Consider the following 18,828-nt stretch of genomic DNA (forward strand, 5'->3'; position numbering starts at 1 on the left):
ATGTTAAACCATCGTACGGCCCCGCCGTATTGTGTCCTATGTTCCATTCATCAGGAATGGACTGCAATGAAAAATTCCAAAAACGTAAATCCCGAGCGACTATTATCATTTAACCGCACACGTCGCGCATCGGCGAAATTTTCCAAAACCGCGATTATTGTCCTTCCGAAATCAGGGAAAAGACCATCGATTTCACCGGCGGAACAGCACTTTGTTAAGTCGAAACAAATCTAGGGAAAGAGCAAAATGGACATTATTTTGTATTTAACCTTTCTGTCAATGAACGCGGACCCAAAGTAAAAAAAAATGTCGAAAATTTTCTCAGCCTGAAACAAAATATAAAGGGTATTTTTATATTTGGAAACTTGTAAGTAGTAAGAAAAAAGATTGTCGCAGTGTAATTTGTCAAAATCAAAGTTGGTACCCGGATACTCGTACATTAATAAAAAATTATGCATTGACAGAAAAATCCGGAAAGAAATCATACGCATAAAATTAACACTAAATATTTATATAGAAAGAATAGGTATCCTCGATATGGGATTTCGCGCGATGATTAGATATTGACTTACAATTTTAATTTAAAATCTACGCTTTTGATCGAAAACTCGCAATTGATACCCATACATTGATGAAAAGATAAAAAATTATGCATTGATAGAAGAGTTAACAAAAAACTAATCTTGATGAAACTTGGCACAGAATTAATATAAGGCTAAATAATAAGAACTGCATCAATAATAATGTGGATTTTTGAGGGAATCCTTTACAAAACCAGAAAATGTATTTCTCAAAGACATATGAAAGCAGCAGAACTCACGTTCTAGATTGAGTCGTAGTGTTTTTGAACGATCTTTTGTGTAACGCGGAGGAGAAACCTCAAAGAAAGATTTCTTTCTAACGACGTTATCAGTGATTCTAACCGCGATTCTTAAATGCGAGACGAAAAACTGCCATTTTTCGCAAAAGTGCATTACGGTTTCGAGCTGTCTAGTTTCTCGAACGGCCGCTTCAATTATTTGCGAGCAAGAAAGAAATAAAAGAGTAAGAAAATGCCGCATTAAAAATACAATTTTCCTCGTAGAAAAGGGGAATGCCTTTGTACGCGCGCTCTTGCTCGTAGAAAATTGTGAATGTCGAATTTACAGTACAATACGCAGCGGGGTATTCCAGTCATTTTCTGAGGTTAAATGCGCTCTTGAAGAAAAAATCGTAAATTGTCCGCGTGGTGGCTAGAACGGAAACGCGTTAAGAGGCGGGCGCTCGGGGTTGAGAAGTCGGTGACTCTCCATCGCCGCCTTGGTGGATATAATTGAACACCGAGGTGTGAGAGAAACGCGTGCTGTGAAAAAGAATAGGGGTGGGAGAGAGGGGGATGGAAGGGCGTCCGCGCCCTTTGTGCCCCGGGAAAAGCGAGGATTGCAGGTGTCTGCGAGGTGCTTCGCTCTTCCGCTATCTTTCCCGGCGCGCCGCCTCTTCAGAATGCAGCGGCGGCCAATCTAATTTACAGATGGATTCAAAGAGCCGCGAGATATCGGAAGAAAATAATTAAATGAAGAAAAGAGTGAAAGAGAGAGAGAGAGGGGGGGGGGAGAGAAGGAAAGAGAAATAAAAATACCCTTCATCAAATCGATACGTTTCAATTATTGTACTAATAATTTTCCTCTGTGTCGTTTATTCTTATTTTATTTAAGCTCTCTACTAAATCTGTCATCTTTTTTTTTGATAAAAACTAGAATATATTCTTTTTACGGATAGAATTCAGTCGAATGAAGAGCGTTACGCGACTTGAAACTGAAACAACTGAAATTATGATGATGATGATTATTATTATTATTATTACTCTGATGATCGTCGCAATTATCATAATACATAAATTACAAGCGGGATACGTGGGTTGAAATTATTGAATTATATAATGTATTGTAGATTCACAGAGAGATATATCCATATATTATTATATATTTTCTTATATAACTTACATTTATGTACATAATACAATAATAATCATTGAAGCTGTAACAATGAAGGATATTCTACGTGCGTTGTGAAAGGCATTTTATTTAATTAAAAATTGATATTAATTACTTACTAAATTAATAGTGATAATCTATCATCCCTCTGAGCTGCATTTTATATGTGTTATCGTCGCGTCGACGATAACAGAAATGTTGTAGTAATATGTAGAATAATAATAAAAAAAGAGATGACGAGAAAGAGAAAGAGAGATATAGTGGTTCTGGCCGTGATTCGTTCCGGGAAAATATGAAGCTGCGGACAGTTCCTGCGGCGAGCGCGATTGCTTTCATCCATCTTCATAATCCGAACGAGCAGCATCATATCGAGAAGCCAATCCCATTCTGGTCCATTATCTCTATTTAACTATTTCGACCGCGCTCGGTATATCGCGGGCGTTATAGACGATTGCTCGACATATTTTTCTTTTTTTTTTTCTTACGATGGAAAACCTATACCTATCATAACGTTGGCGTTGTCTCCTGGTACCTGCTTGCAACTCGAAAGTTGAGATATTTAGAACACTGGACCTTCGAAAGTTTGAGCCATTAGAACTTTCAAACTCGAAAACTTTGACTCTTTGGAAATTTCAATCTGCGAAACTTTGATACTTGGGATAGTTGGAATTGTTAACCTTTAACGGAATTTATGGGGGTTTCGGATATCTGAGATATCTCGAATCTTATCTCAAGCAATTTCGGTAACTGCTTCGAAATGAAAGAGATCTTGTAGTCCGTTGTTTACTTGAACATCCTTGCTTTCGATAGAGATCTTATCCTTCTTCATCTCATTTATTCCCTTTTATAATCTTTTATACTTTGTATTTTGATCGCATTCTCAAAACATCATCAATTATTCGAATAAGTGTCTTAGTATATTAATTGATGACGCGAAACTGGTGAAACATCCAACTGATGCGACAACGATTTGCCTAAACCGGTCATAGACGAGGTCATTTATCGAAGCTATGCCGGCTTAGGTTTTCGACGGGCGATATCGCCAGCGTCCGCGCCATTCGAGGATGATGCTACTGCCGTTGTGCGGCATATCTGACTGCACTTCAGTCGGCTGCAATCTGCTGAGTGGCATGCACATGTAACATTCATCCCACGGCAGGCTCTCGGCTGCGCCGCCCGCGCGGTATTATGGAACTGACCCGGTCATGGAAACACACCCTACCCACCCCTTCTCGCCCCATTGTGCGAGTCATGTTAAGAGGACTTACGATGTCCCGCTACATGCCGGAAGCTCTACCGCGAGTGCCACGATTATCTGCCGTCTCAATCGATTAAACTTGCGCCGGCGTGTCCGTCTGTCATGTGTTCGTGCGTATATGTATGGTATATGTGTTGTCAGGGAAGATACCGCGTGAAGCTGAGGTCCAGAGATGCGCGAGTGTTGAGAGTCTTCGAGCATTTCGAGACTCTTTGGATTCTTCTGTATGGCTGAATGTTGATTCAAAGTGCCTTTCGCAACGTCATCTTTGATTGGAAGATGCTCGTTCATCTTCCTTAAATATATCATAAGATTCCTTGATCCTTGTGAATGCTTTACCCTTCTGTCAATGCATAATTTTTCTATCAATCTATGGATATCCGAATCCTAACTGTATGTTTTCGACATATTGCATTGCGATAATTTCTTTATAACTGCTGCTGGACATTAAACATTCTTTTTCGTTATATTTTAGAAGATTTTAGGAGATACAAAGATTCTTTTTATTATATTTTAAACGAAGAAAATTCTGACACATTTTGAACATTTGTAGTTGCTTTATGTTTTATGTACACAAAGAGAACTTTCTCTTAGAATTTACTTTGAAAATCATGGTAATCGTGGGACAATATAATATGGAAAGAATTTTATGAGAATTTCTTTGATTAATATTTATTAAAATAAAAATAATAATATCTAAAATAATACTATGCAGTTTAGTAAAATTAATCAAACATATTTTATATTTTATTGTGATAGATATTATTATTTTTATTGTGATAAATATTAATTAAAAACATTTTCATAAAATTCTTTTTATACCATATTGTCCCACGATTATCACGATTTTCAGGGTAAATTCTAAGAGACAATTTGTCAGTGTAGGTACCCATTAATTGACAAAAGAGTTAAAAGTATATAATTTTAGAAGAATTTGTTTGACAATCTATTTCTTACATTTACGTCACTTTGGATTTAAGTCACTCGTTCATTTACAGAAGAGTTAAAAGTTTTCGAAATTAGGATATTTTTTGACAATCTATTTCTTCTTCTGCACACCTTTGAAAAACAGATTAAAATCGCACTTACAAGCTATCGAGTTGCGAGAATATTTACATTATCAATTTTAAGAAATTAAGTTTTCGCATGATAATAATTACCAAGATCGCTATTTTTATCGTCATCATAATACCGTTTAAAGCAATCTACGAATCGTTGCTCTCGTATTTTCGTCCGTAATTTTCGCCTGTCAAAACCCCGCTATCTCCGACAATCTCTGCCATCTCTGGCGTGTAGTAATCCCGGAAAGGTCCACTCTGAAGATTAAGACGGGCGTCGTTTACAAATCTACAATTGAAATGCGTAATTTAACGTCGGTCGGAGCGAAAATTAAACCATGGTCAGCCAGGACGGAGAGGATTCGTGTCTCAGTTAATTGAAGGTAATAGGCTGAGATCAACGCATGTCCCATCTCCGTTGCCGCGCATCGATTAAATTTTCGAATACCTATTTCCGATCGGGAAATAAATGTTTCAACGACACATTTCCCGGCCATCGCCAGCTTCTAGGAGGTATGAAATATGAACGCTTGCTCCGCCGCAGGGCACAAAAGAGAAGAATCGGATTAAATGGCATCGCCACTGGCTCGCTGTCATCCAAGAGCTGCTTCTCACATGACATTCAATGTCATGGCTGTCGTCGGATATTACGTTTCGATATTACATAGGATTATTTCGTAGTACAACGTACTGGCGAATATATAGAAGAATTTTTGAGATCAATTTCAACAACGAGCGCGGCAATCATTAATTTAAGGTTCCCCATTGCGAGTAATAAGAAATGGATTAAAATTTTGATGCGGGAGGAAACTTAAAATTGAATAATTCAAGTACAAACGAGAGATTAAAAGATAATTGAGAAAATTTCGAGAAATTGCGGAAATAGGTCGTTAAGAGAGAGATGGAAGAGACGGAGGATATCGAAGATTTAAAATGAAGACATTAATGATTCGAGGAACCCAATACTAGCATGTGCCAAAAATTTGTGATGCAGAAGTCTATGAACTGAGAGTTCCGAGAGTCGCAAAACTCTTGAAATCGGAGCCAAAATTCTACAGCGAGTAAATGTTTGACATTTCTTTCTTTTTCAATGATTTCAAATTCGAATTAATTTTCTTCGCGCGAGTCGATAGCTCGAAAATCCCTCCGCGAGATATATTCCGCTTACAGAAATGTTGTCAAAATAAACGAGGGGGTGTGGCAGAGCGCAGAGCTCGTATCGATCTTCTCGGCGAGCGAGCGATACGTTTCGAACGTATGTGTTAAACAAGCACTTCTAGAATGCGATAAATAAAATTTGCGGAGCCGCGGAAGATTTTATCGAGCGAAGCTCTCGACCGCGCGCTACATCTGAGAAAGGTTTAGGATCCGCGGACCACTATCGCTATAAGATACGCGAGAACTGGAGGGAGGACGAGAGAGGAAAAGGATTGGAGAGCTGCGAAGAAGGCTGCGGAGGGGAAAGGGAGAGAAGGCGCGCTGTTGGTAAAATAATAGGAACTTTATCTGAAAGTCTAGGAGAGTTTGCCTCGGAAACAATTATACTGAGCGTGCCGAGCAGAGGACCGGGCGGGGAATGGCCCAGACGGAGCGAGAGGGCGATATTTATATTCATTAGAATGTAAGAAGTCGGGCAGGGCGCAGTTAGTCTGGTCTACTTGCAGCTTTCGAGAGATGCTTAATGGGAGTTGCACCCGCTGCGCGATACCCATTGCGGCCATCTTGCCGCAACTAGAAAAGTGTTGGCTCTCGTTTACGGCCGTGTTCATAATTCCTGATGCGCCTTTGCAATAAACCATCCCTCCGACCTCATTAAGAATCGACCGCTTTATTCGCTGCGCAAATAATCGAAGGTATTTTTCTCCGATATTTTCTTCCATCATTCTTGTCGAGTCGGCGAAATTTGAAATTTGAGAAAAAGAATGTGAGGATGATATAATCGGATCCAAATGAATGGTCCCGATCTGATTGTCGAGGAAGACATCAGCGCGGCATCTCTGAAACAACCTTACCCTCTATGTCATAATTTGTTGATGTTATGTCCGTTAAATACGGTCAGCACGGCAAACAGACATCATATTAATTAGGTTGCAAAAGAGCTCGCTAATTTTAGGATCAATATTCCACACTCATCATTTTGAAACGCTCTGCGTTCAATAATATCCGCATGAAATGACTTGCACAAACTGAGTCATGTTAAATAATCCGTCGAAAGTCAGCGTAATAGGTCTAAAATGATTCAGAATGATGCACCGATTCGTATTTTTGCATTTCTAGTAATTTACACGTTTAGTAAAATCCGATAGTCTATTTCTAACCGAGAATATTATGTTTAATAATCTGTGGACTTGTATAATATGTCTTTTACAATTACAAACTAATTTTAAATCAAATTGCACGAAATCACTTTCCGAAGTGATCGGGCGACATTCAGTCAAAAGTCGAAAACACCTTTTTTCTCTCACTTCGACTTTCCCCTTTCGATATCTCGAAAACTGATAACATTATCGTGCGTTATTAGTTTTGGGTATGTCTAAAGAGGAAGCCGATAAGTTAACGTTTGCGAATTTGCGTTGCCGAAACTTTCAAGATCCGTTCTAAAGCGTTCCGATAACTTTTCCATTATGCTGATGTGCGAAGGATGCTGCGGGATATCAGTAAGCGAAGTGAGCCTGGCTTTATTGTCAGCCAAAAGTGAAAACCGCCGGTAAAATAACGCGTACGCTCGCGAGTTTGCCGAAACTTGCCTGTCAATTACGTTAATCCCATGAAAGAACACCGGTCGTATCAGTCTCGAGAGATAAATCCTCGAACGTCAAGCTTCGTCGAGGCTCTGACTACTGAAGCTACTCGCACGCAATCGATATCGTTAATAATGTGAACGCTAATAAGTGAAAAAAAATTAAAAGATTGCAGGAAATTTTTACATTAATTTAAATTAATGAGAATAGTGACGAGTTGCAACTTTGTAAGAGAAGAAATATATAAATATGACAAAAATATAGAGAAAAAATTAAATGTTAAATATAAAATATATAAAATATTAAAATTAAATTTAAAATATTAAATAATAAAAATATTGATATATTATAGACATTTTCGGAAGAGAGAGAAGAAAATTGTACGTTTTTCAAGATCTAAGAGTTTAAGATTCAGAATCATTTGAAAAATCGATCTCCAATCCGTCCCTCACCCCTAATTGTATCTTGAAAGATGCGGATATTTAAGTTTAGATTAAGTGTCGCGTAAGAAAGGGCGACCGCGACAAGATGCCTGGCATACTTCTTGCCGGTGTAATACATCTTTCGGGACATTGCGATATTTTGCGGACTCTCTTCCACAAAGCCGGAGAAGGGGGAGGGAGGGAGAATTCCATTAAATCTTTCTCAGCATATTAGCGATTCCACGGAAATCCATTTGGGGGGGAAAAGCGACTCCGCCCACGACATTTCGCGGTACAATTGCACCGTTTATTTTGTCAGATGAAAACTTAGCAGCTGCGTCTCTCCTCGCTCTAACGAGGGATGAAAAGGGAGAGGGAGGGAGGAGGGAAACAGCGAGCGAAACGGTCGATGGTTTACAAATCGCGGCGAATCGACAGGGATCGGTTTGTAACGCGTTATTTCATGAAACGACCGAGCAAGCTCATCCGCTGTAAATTCATGAAGCATCGATTTGTCTCTCGCCGATAAAAGGGGGGGAGGATGTGCGGGGGGAGTGCGTCGTATTGCTGGTGACTGCTTCGTATTTTCGTACTCGCGCAAACGTACGGAAATAGTCGAAGACGTTTCTTCCCCGCGAACGAAGCGTCATGTAAAAAGATCGATGTAACCGCGTTCCTCTTTTTTCTTTCTTTTTTCACGAGACAATCATCCGTTTCAATAAACACGCGTTAAATCATTGTAGCGAATCGAAACACACATGTAAAAATAAATGTAATGTTAAAGTAGAGCAAAAAGCGATGAAATATCGAGATAGTATATATATATATATATAGGGACGGAAATAAAAATAGAATAAAGCAGGGTTAAAAAATAGATGAAAATTTAAAAAATATAATACATAATAAATGGGAATTTGGAGGAAGATTTGGAGGAGAGATAAAATTGTCTAATTACGCAACGGAACATTCATTAATGTGATTAATGGATAGCAATAAAATTAATGTAAATAAATTATATGAATAAACCACAGGGATTTCGCCAAGCAATTTTGAAATTTTGGTAGAAGTGAATCCTGATAAATGAGGCGGCGGTTCCGTGAAGTTTTTCTGTAATCCGTGATTATCGCCGACGAATTGCTTCCATTTATTAGCGTCATAGCCGATTGCAGCCGTTTCTAGGAACTCGTCCAATTAAATCCTCTAATACCTCTAACAAGCAAAATCATTACAATCGTTTCAATTAAATTTCTTGATGTCTTTAACGAACGAGCTTCACGCGGAAGCTAAAACAAATAAATCCGGCCACTGCAATGATCAGTTTAACGCGAATCATGATGTCATCGCATAAAATTCTTATGTGTTTGTATTAACTCCTCAACTCTCTCAAGAATGAAAGAACACGAGATGTGTAAAACTTTGTTTCGATAATTTGATTCTTGTCAAAAAATTAAATATCGAAATTCTAATTAAAACTTGATGTTATACTGTTGATTTAAATTAATTTATGATCTTAAAACATTTCCCCTTACGTTCTCAAATGAGAACTTTGCTTTCGTAAATGGAATCAGTGTATTATCACTGATAAGCAGTGATTTTAGTTAAATATAATAAACCGCAAACATTGAAATGAATCAGTATGTGATGGCATTTCTTGGTAAAGAATCTTATTACTATTAATGAAACTTAAACGGAGGAGTATATGAGTGTATTCATTAATTTTTAATAACATTTTTTTTAATCACTGACATTTGATTCAATTTAAGAGAGTAGATTATTTTTATCGAGTTTAATTTAGTCCTCTTGGATCATTTTTATAAATCATCCCATATCTCATCTTGCTACTCGTGTAATTAGCGTAAAATGTTTTCAGGCGAAAGGCCTTTTGATATTTTGAATGTGTATTAGAAAGAAAGAGACGAAAAGTCTCGGCAAAAGTTGTCCATATATATATAAATGGCGATCTTATCTTTTTAAAACTTCTTCTCCTCACATCGAGCTGATGTAATTGCTAACTTTACTTCTGGAGTTATTCTATCTATCCCCGAAAGACCGGAGTTCGCTGCTTTTGGAGAAGTTTCTTATTAGCTGTATCTATGGATTTCGTTCAAAAAACGAGATATTTTTTACCACTTCTTCCTTCTTCTCTCCATATCCATTTACCTCGGAGGAGAGAGAGAGAGAGAGAGAGAGAGAGTGAGAGAGAGATAGTACGGGGTGGATTTCCGATATTAACAGTCGACAGTAATCGAGTCCAGGAGTCTTGCCACCATGAGCGGACACTCGGCGAAGTCAGTCGCGAATGCCTTCCCGTATCCCGGGGCCCCTGGTCGGCCACTTAATATGGAAGGAAAGCGACGAGCCGGTTGCTCATCCCCTATCTACTCGCGAGCAGACCAGACGCCATCGAAGCGGACAGTAACATATCGGCCGTGCATGCCACGGATTTCGGTTCATCATTATGTAAGTCTCGAATCAGAGCCGCGCCCTATCGCCTCCCCCCGATCCACCCCGAAGGGGTTTGAGAGCCTTCCAGCATGAATATCCGTCTATTCAGCCGATTATGTTTAGCCGCGGTTGTCCAGATATCGCGCGAGGAATCAGAACGTGATCCATGTGTTAATGGATCTTTGCTTCTACCGAATTTCCAGGTCATACGATTCCCCAAGCATTTGCGTTTGAAGTTCAGATTTGCGGGTCTTTTGTCGCGAATTTTTCCACCTGTACGTTTGCTGAAAGTATTTGCGGTTTAAAGGAGAATCTGTGTAGTTCTTTGTAGTTGAAATCAACTTAATAATTGTTCTCTAATTAACGATTGTTATCATTGAGATAGCAAATTATTTTCGTCTTGCACAAGCATGAAAACGAAAGCATTGTTGGCAAACAGTGTATTAAAAGTTTCTTTCTTCGGAAACTAAAAAAAAATTAGTTCTTTAATCCTTTTGTCGATGAACCCGAGTTCCCAAAGCAACTTTAAATGTTAAAGATATGTCGAAACTTTTCTCCGCTCGAAACAAAATACAAAAGGTCTTTGTATTCGGAAATCTAATTTAAAATATGAGAAGAAAGAATGTTTGATGCCCAGCAACTGCTGGAAAAAAAATTATCGCAATTAATACTCGGATATCTGTGCATTAAGAAGGTGATTGATAGAAGGGGGTTGATGGAATCTGTGAAATTTTAATAATTGAAATTAATTATTTCCTTAAAAACTTTGACCAGCTCGATGATAACAGCTGTCCAATTATCGCGGACGCGTAAAAAAAAGGAAAGTATAATGTTTTCGTCTCGTAACGTGTCGAAATGTCGATTATTGCTCCGGGGTGAAAAGCAATAACCAACGCGCGGCAAAAACGAACGAGTTTTCCGGCGCTATATATAAAATTTGTCTAATGGTTTGGAGCGACCGCTATTTCTCCGCTTCCCTCTATTTCCAGCGCGATACCTCCATTCTTCCTCTCTCTTTCTTTCTCTTTTGATCAATCTTTTTTCTTCTTCTTCTTCCTTTACGTCTTTCCTCCAACGTTCGACGTCCTCCCCTGGTCGTGATCGTCGTTTCCTTTCGGTGGCAGAGTTTGAAAGAGCCGAAAATAAACGACGTGCTCTCGTAACGCGACGGACGTCTGCAACTTTCGCTCGCAGACGATACTTTCCGCTGTTTCTCGTCATTGTTGTTATCGGAGGTCTTTGTTTTGTTCCCGCGTATTGAAGGAGCTGTCGATCCCGCTGCCGGTTCGTTCATGTGATTTTAATAGATCCTCCAAGTGACGAAAGTAGGTTACGAAAACGGATAATGGATATTAATGACTTACCAACAACAAACCGAAATGCGTTCAGGCGAGGTTGATATAGACTCGCTCATTCCGGTGGAATGAAATTTTCCCGCTCGAGATTTAGCGTAAAGTAACCTTAAAGCCACCTGAAACTCGGGGACACTCGAGAGTCTAGTCAGGATATCTAGTGCTCGATGCAATTAACATTCAAGAAATGTAGGCTCCACCTGAGAGCCGTAGAAGCGAAAAACCCAAAGACATCCTCGAATTCGAGATATCTCTGAAGGAAGAACTTGTAGAGATTGTGTCACATTTTTCAAAATCAAAAATGTTTAGAAACGAGAGCAATTTATTTATTCTTTCTCATCCTATATATTTTATAGTTGAAATAAAAAATTAACAAATAATTTGCAATTTATATATATACATTTCAAACTCTATTTTGGTCCAAAGTATAAACGAATGATGATGCTACACGGAAAGAATTTTTCCTTTGAATTTATCCTGAAAATCGTGGGACAATATGATATGGAAAGAATTTTATGAGAATTTCTCTGATTATTTATCAGAATAAAAATAATAATATCTATCACAATAAAATATAAAATATGTTTGATTAATTTTACCATGCAGTTTAGTAAAATTAATCAAACATGTAATATAGATATTATTCTTTTTATTATTTAAATTATTTTATTGATGATTAGATAAATATTACCGCATATTGTCCCACGATTACCATGATTTTCAGGGTAAATTGTAAGAGAAAATTCTCTCTGTATAGTTAAACAGAAGTAGTGGCAAAATAGCGGAGGAAGAAGAACGAGGATAACTTTCGCAACACGAGCCATTAGACGCATACTTTTGAGGATAAAAAACGAACGCACACTTGTATTTTGCGAAAGGCGAGAAATCACATGGATTTCGCTGTCTCTCTCTGACATAACAAAGCCAATTTGGAACGCTCCTTTGGTGACGTCAGAACGGGCTAACAGACCGAAACTTCCCCGATGTGATCTGAACTTTTTCTCTTTTCTTTTTTTTTTTTCAAGAACATCGACCATCATTAGTAGGCTTTTTCCTCCTCTGGGATCTCACTCTCTTACTCTTCCCCAGAACTTTTCTAATAAAGCAGCGATGTAATAATATATATATATTTTTCCTTTTTTTTTATCAATCAGAAACTTTAATGGCAATATCGATAAAATGATACGGGCAACCAACGACTTGTAGAATGTGTAGAGAGCAATATGTCATGAGAACATAAGAGGGAAGCGATTGCTGTATTGCAACGTGTCGTCATCGCGATCGAAAGGGACGCGATCCCTTCATCCTTGTTTAGAGTAGAGAGTGATAAGACAAGTTATTTCTTTCTGCCAATAACACGTCGACGTTTCGCGAAAAAGAGAAACGAGAAAATCCACCCGAGAAGTTTTAAAAGAAATCGTGCCACCGAATCCTTTGAACCGAATAAGAGTTCCTGCCATATTTTTTGACATTTTCGAACTTTTTATTCTCACAAACTTCGAGTACATAAGATTCTCGATATCTAACAGCCCGAAAGTTTTTACAAACCCCAGATTTGTAAAATACATATATATAATAATAAATCAATATTAAAGTTGTTTTTTAAATATTCCTGGCCACAATATAAATGTAGAGAGAAGATTCTACATAAAAAGTCTTTTATCCGAGACATATATAATTTCCTTTTTGCCTCCCTAATTAAGAGATCAGATCGAAAGAAAGGTTGGGGTATATTTTACAGACTCGAGCAACGCGTTCGTCTAGAGGTGACGCGACACTTCCAGTTTCTTGCGATGGAAGATCCGCGTACGACGCTAATCATCCCCTCGTTCAACCCCTTCCCTCTTCGCTCCTTCGCAGAGACCCCGAGCGTTAGCCGAGATTTATGCCACCCTCATCGTGAGAGGTGGAAAAATCGGCCCCACGCGGCCGTTTTAATCTGAAACCGCTTGCGGCACGCTTGGTAAACAAAACTTATTCGCGGCGCATGTCGGCCCGGCGTACGCGCGAAAAGCCGCGTCGAAAAGCGATGAAAGATGTGCCGAGGCTGCGAATAAATCGAAAGCCGCGGGTTAAAAGGGTTCTCTCTTTCTCCTACGCGTAGGATATATTCGCACTCTTAAATACGGGTATCTTACGGGGGTGGGTGTCTATGTCTGATGCTTTTCTTCTTTTTATTTTTAGGATTAAGAATATATTTATAAGAAAAGAATTGTAAGCTCTTTCAATGATTAATACATTTTCAATAGGATATTTTTCCTAAAATAATATAATTTAATTCTTAAACTTCAGTATATAGATTTTTGAAACTAAAAGTTAAGTTATTAATCTTTAACGAGGATAATAAATGTACAAGATTGAGTTTGTACAAGTTTTTTTTTCCCCAAGATATATACATTTTTTCTTTAAATAAAATATATTTACAGAATAATATATTTTTTTTAAATATATATATATTAAAGAAGTAATCGAGTTTTGTAAATTAAAAAAAGGTTGGGTTAAAAGAATACTTTTTCTATAAGTAACAATCTGATTCTTAAACTTTGATTGTATATAGATTTTTGAAACTTAAAGTTAAGATTCTAGTCTTTTGTAATATAATGAATGTACAAGATAAAAAATCATCCTCTTTATACAAGTTTTTTACTCCGAGACTTTTATACATTTTTTTCCTTTTAATATAATATATCAAGAAAAAAAGTTGTTTAAAGAAGTAATCAAGTTTTATGTGTGAAAATAAAAAAATATGGTCGAGTTGAGAAAATTACTTTTAGTTATTTTTCCTATAATTATTTTACAGCATTATAGCTAAATATAATGATAGTAAATATAGAATATTGTTTGTTCTCTACGAGCTACATTTTTCTCTCATTTTTTCTTATTTCATAATTTCACTGGTTATAAATGCACATGTGTAAGAGAGAGACGACATGTAAATGAAGGCGAAAAATACGAAGTAGAAGGAGAGGAAGGGGCTGGCTTTCAGCGATCGCAATCCCTGCGGCGCTGTAAAATATCGGAAAATTCATTAATGCTCGATCTACGGGGCATGGCCGAATAAATCTCGTTCTCGGGCGAAAAGGGAAGCAATATGGCGCGTCCTGAATATGTGCGTCGACCGGAAGAGAGATCTCAAACGCCAGCTTTCTCACCTCGATATTCAGATTTAAATTCGGCGAAGCTCTCTCAGACAATCTGTAGGGGATAAAAATCGCAGAGAGAGAGAGAGAGAGAGAGAGAGAGAGAGAGAGAGAGCCTGCAAAGGAGATCAAGGATTATCGTTACACGGGGAAACAGAGAATGGCAAACACGCCATCGAATTCAATTGACATTTGATATATATACGTCAAGATTTCCGGATTCGCGGAAGGCGAATTCTCTCTAAGAGAATTAAATATTATTCGTCATGTTTCAAAGAGGACAGTTATTTGCCTTCCATTAATTCGCCCTCAAAGAGACGTCATAAGAGTTCCCTGAAAGATTCGTTTGCACGGTAGGCAAATTCATGCAACGTTAGCAGAATAAATGATTTTTGTGAGCACCTACGTATTTCTCGACTCGCGGAAATATTCCTACATTCGCGAGAAAGAGAGAGAGGGGGAGAAGGAAAACATAATTACACGAAAAGAGGACACAAAAGTTATCGATTCAGCTTTTCGTCGGATGTTTCTCATTCAAACCAGATAATTTATTAAAATTCAAACGATTTAAAAATCGAAACTGAGTTTAATTTAATTTAAATATATAAATATAATTTTATAATAATTAATATAATATATATAATAATTAATTTATTGTCTAAATTAAAAATTTTAGTTTATGACATTTTAATATATTACAATTATATGTATACTCTGTTTCTTTTTTTTATTTTTACGACGTTAAATAATAGCTTTATTATTGAATCAAATTTTATCAAACCTAATAACACGACCGCTTTAAATTCACGCGAGGGACGAGAGCAAAGACAGATATTTAGGTAAAAAAAAAAAAAAAAACCTTAACAAGCGAGAATCACTTCACATTCGAGGATGAATTACGTGCGTATGTATGAATGCACATCGTCGATATAATTATACGTAGTTTGGGGCGCTAAGCACAAAGTGCTTCAAGTACGCGAGCCCCCTAACTCCCCTTTCCGCCCTCTCGTCGCCCCCTCTTTCCCTCTTCGGATAAAGCGCGGCAAAAGAGAAATTGGTCTCGTTGGAACCGTAGAACGACAAGGTGGTACAAAGGCTCGTGTTGGCTCCGCCGACTTTCCCGAGTGCCACTCGTGCACACGTTTTCCTCTCCGGCCGTACTCGAGAGTCGAGTTCCACCGGGCAATGTAGTCATCAACGCGTTTTATTCCGAATTCAATGTGTCGCTTTTCGCAGAATTAATAGTAATCCTGTGATGCGTATGATAGTCGTCTCTCGCGTTTGCAACTACTCCCATAATGTGTTCGTTAATGACTTAAATATATATATACATTTTCTCTACGTTAAAACAAAATTGAAACCTTGAATAAATCTTTTGACAAGCGCGTTTGCGTTCTGATAAGGGAAGAAAAAAAACACACAATGACTTTAGCGAGTCGAATATGTTGCTTAAATGAGAAGCAGAGAGAAAGTAATTATCGCAATAATCTTTTTTTTCGGAGTTGAAAAATAAAAGAAGTCGGAGTGAAAAGAGAGCGTAGTTTGTGGAATTTTTAACATTCCGGGATACAAAAATGAAAGAAGCTTTTGTATACGAAATTTCGAGGATTTCTCGAAATTTTGCACTTAATTTAGAAGTTTTTAAAACCGACGAGGATTAATTATGAATGTAGAATTTCGTAGCTCGAGTTTAGAGTCCGCGCGCGCGATTAGATTTATCTATTTTCTACAAATAACCGGACTCCCGCGAAATAAGCAGGCAACCGCAATTGCGGTAATTGCGGAATTCTCGAAGCCAGACTTCAAGGGGATTAATATCTATCGTGGAGAGAAACGCCGAGGAGAATCACAGAGAGGGCCGCTTATCTTGTTTATCAGAGGGCAGTGAAGAAGTCAAGACCCTCTCTCTCGAAACGGTGATAAAAAGATTAACCCTGTTCGCACTTGTTGAGGAGAGAACGCGAACCAAGTCGAAATATATAGCCATACCATGAATTACACTAGTTTATATAAAAAATTTTTTTTTTCATTATTTTGAACCAGACAAGGCGTTTCTTATAGATTTTTGGATACTGAAAATGATGCCGCGAGCCAATTTTTACCATCACGTCAGGTTTCAGAAATAATTGAGATTTAATATGTAAAAAGAGTTTTTTTTATTTTTATTTCGATATTTTCAATTTTTTTGTAAAAGGTCAACGTTATTTTGAAATTCTGATGAGAAATCATGAATGTATAAGATATTGAAATAAAAAGAAATGAATTTTATAGAAGATGAACAATACATTCATGACATTTGATCAAATTTTTCAGATAATGTTAACCTTTTTTCACAAAAAAATCTCAAATATCGCAAGAAAGTCATTTTTTACACATTAAACCTCAATTATTTTGGAAATCTGACGTGCTAATAAAATTAGATTTTCGTACCTAAAAATCTATAAAAAACATTTTGACTGGTTTAAAATAATTTTAAGTCTCTTTTTGCGTGTACAGCTCTTTATCACAATCACATAAAAAAAGAGAAAATATCATTTCCATCTTGTATGTATATATGTGCGTGTGCGTGTGCATGAATATTTTTAAATAGGATTGCAATATAATCCGGAGGGGGAGCGATGGGGTAAAATTTGAAAATGGATTCCAAAGGATAGCATTTTGATTTGAAATCCTATTCGATCGCAGAACGGTGGCGGAGAGGGGAGGGTCGATGGGGGGGAGGGGAGGAAATGCAATACAAAAAAAAAGTGAAAATGCACGGCTCATGGCGGACGTATCGCTGCGTGAAACAAGCGAGCTGACACGGCGCAACGGTGCGGTTTTTGCGAGCGATCTCACAACGCAACACCCAAACGCTACATCCCCCCCCCCTCCTTCCTCCCCCTACCCTTATCCGCGTTCAATTCGATTTGGAATTCTTGCTAGATATTTCCATACGCCCGTAAATGGCCCGGCGACGCGAGTTTAACCCACTCGCGGGCCGGATCGGTATTGTTAAATGTTGAATACGGCGCGAGTGTGAAGGGGGTTGCAGAGGGGGCGGAGGGGGGCGACCGATCCAGGGCGACCGGACGGTATGGAATGAATATATACGTGATACGCGGTGAGGGGGGAGAGGGCGTGAATGAATTTATAACGCGCACGCGAAAAACCGAAGCCGCTCCCCCAGCCCCCCAACCCCCTCCACCCACGTGATCCGTTCCTTCCAGCGGAACTGACGCTGGCTGGCCGGTAAATCGATCGGCAGCTGTTTTACGGAGTTGACCGCGGAAAAAGCTCGCAGCGCCCGAATGCACCCGCATAATCGCGAGATCGAGACCTGGTGATCTGATCTTCTCCTTCCTCCTTTTTTTATTTTTCTTTTTTCCCCAATAGGTCGAATACTCCGTATATATATATATATATATATCTCTTTCTCGCGCAGAGCGAGAGAAATCCGAGAAAGTTTCGATTCAACGCTAGGTATTTTCATCAGAGGTTTATTCCGCCCGCCTGGGCTTCGAATGCGAGGATCATCGCGTTCGCGGATTATACGTGTGTATATACAGAATGTAAAATATTTTCAGTTCTTTCTGTTTATCTCTCTCTCTCTCTCCTTCTCTCTTTCTGGTTGGAACGGAAAATTTAGAATAAAAACTTTTTTTCATTTTCCGCAGTGCGAGTAGCTAGTCGATTTGCGAGCCAGAGGGATAGTGGCTTATTAAATTAAATAAGATGACAGGTTTTTCTTTCTTTCTGAACTTCTTATAACTTAAAGTAGCCTTTTAACAATGAGTTTAGAGAGAGAGAGAGAGTTCAATTAAATTATTGTCGTAAACTTGTATTTTCGATCGAATTCCGTGTCGCGGAAGCGAAAGTCACCTCTCTCGACGTAGCCAGGCTTCATAGATTGGATTTGCGGTATCAGAGTCGATAACTTCCCTAACACACTAATACTACCATCATGAACAACGAAACCCCTCTCGGTTTATGTGATTCACTCGCACTCACCCTCGGCCTGATGAGGAGCGTAGATGTTGAGGTACAGACAGTCCTCGCTCTGGTTTCTCAAGTACGGTAGGTGTCTCTCCAGGTATTCGTACCTGCCTGGTTTCACTTCCTCTCGAAGATTTGGCAAGACTTGCGGGCAAACTGGAGCGAATTCCTGCGACTGCCTCACCCCTCGCCACGGTTGCGGTGAACGAGGTGGTGAAAACCTGAAGGATCCCACCGGAGGCTCCGCATAAGGAACTCCTAAAACACACGAGAGAGAATTTCCTTATATGGACCGAGTCTTCAATCCATCTCTGATGTTAAATAAATTGCGCGATATATCATTTAATATATTTGACATTTCTATCAGAGAGTAAATTTGTCAGAAGAAATTTAATTTTTTTTTGCTACTATAAACATATTTTTTCGAAAAAGAATTACATTCAAATAATACACGCTTTTTAATA

The 18,828-nt window shown here is 38.4% G+C and overlaps 1 protein-coding gene across 5 annotated transcripts in view; it reads right to left on the reverse strand.

The window, feature by feature from the left end:
* The window catches only part of LOC145945686 (uncharacterized), a 61,247-nt gene that overhangs the window by 36,363 nt on the left and 6,056 nt on the right, over positions 1-18,828 (reverse strand). For all 5 annotated transcript variants that reach the window (XM_083054790.1, XM_083054788.1, XM_083054787.1 and 2 more), the window contains exon 3: positions 18,380-18,622. In XM_083054790.1, coding sequence (XP_082910916.1) covers positions 18,380-18,622 — 243 coding nt within the window. The remainder of the gene's footprint in view (positions 1-18,379; positions 18,623-18,828) is intronic.

This window comes from Prenolepis imparis, unplaced genomic scaffold (assembly GCF_030444845.1).
Source record: "Prenolepis imparis isolate NDT839.2.m4 unplaced genomic scaffold, iyPreImpa1.0 SCAF_14, whole genome shotgun sequence".
NCBI classification, from domain to species: Eukaryota; Metazoa; Arthropoda; class Insecta; order Hymenoptera; family Formicidae; genus Prenolepis; species Prenolepis imparis.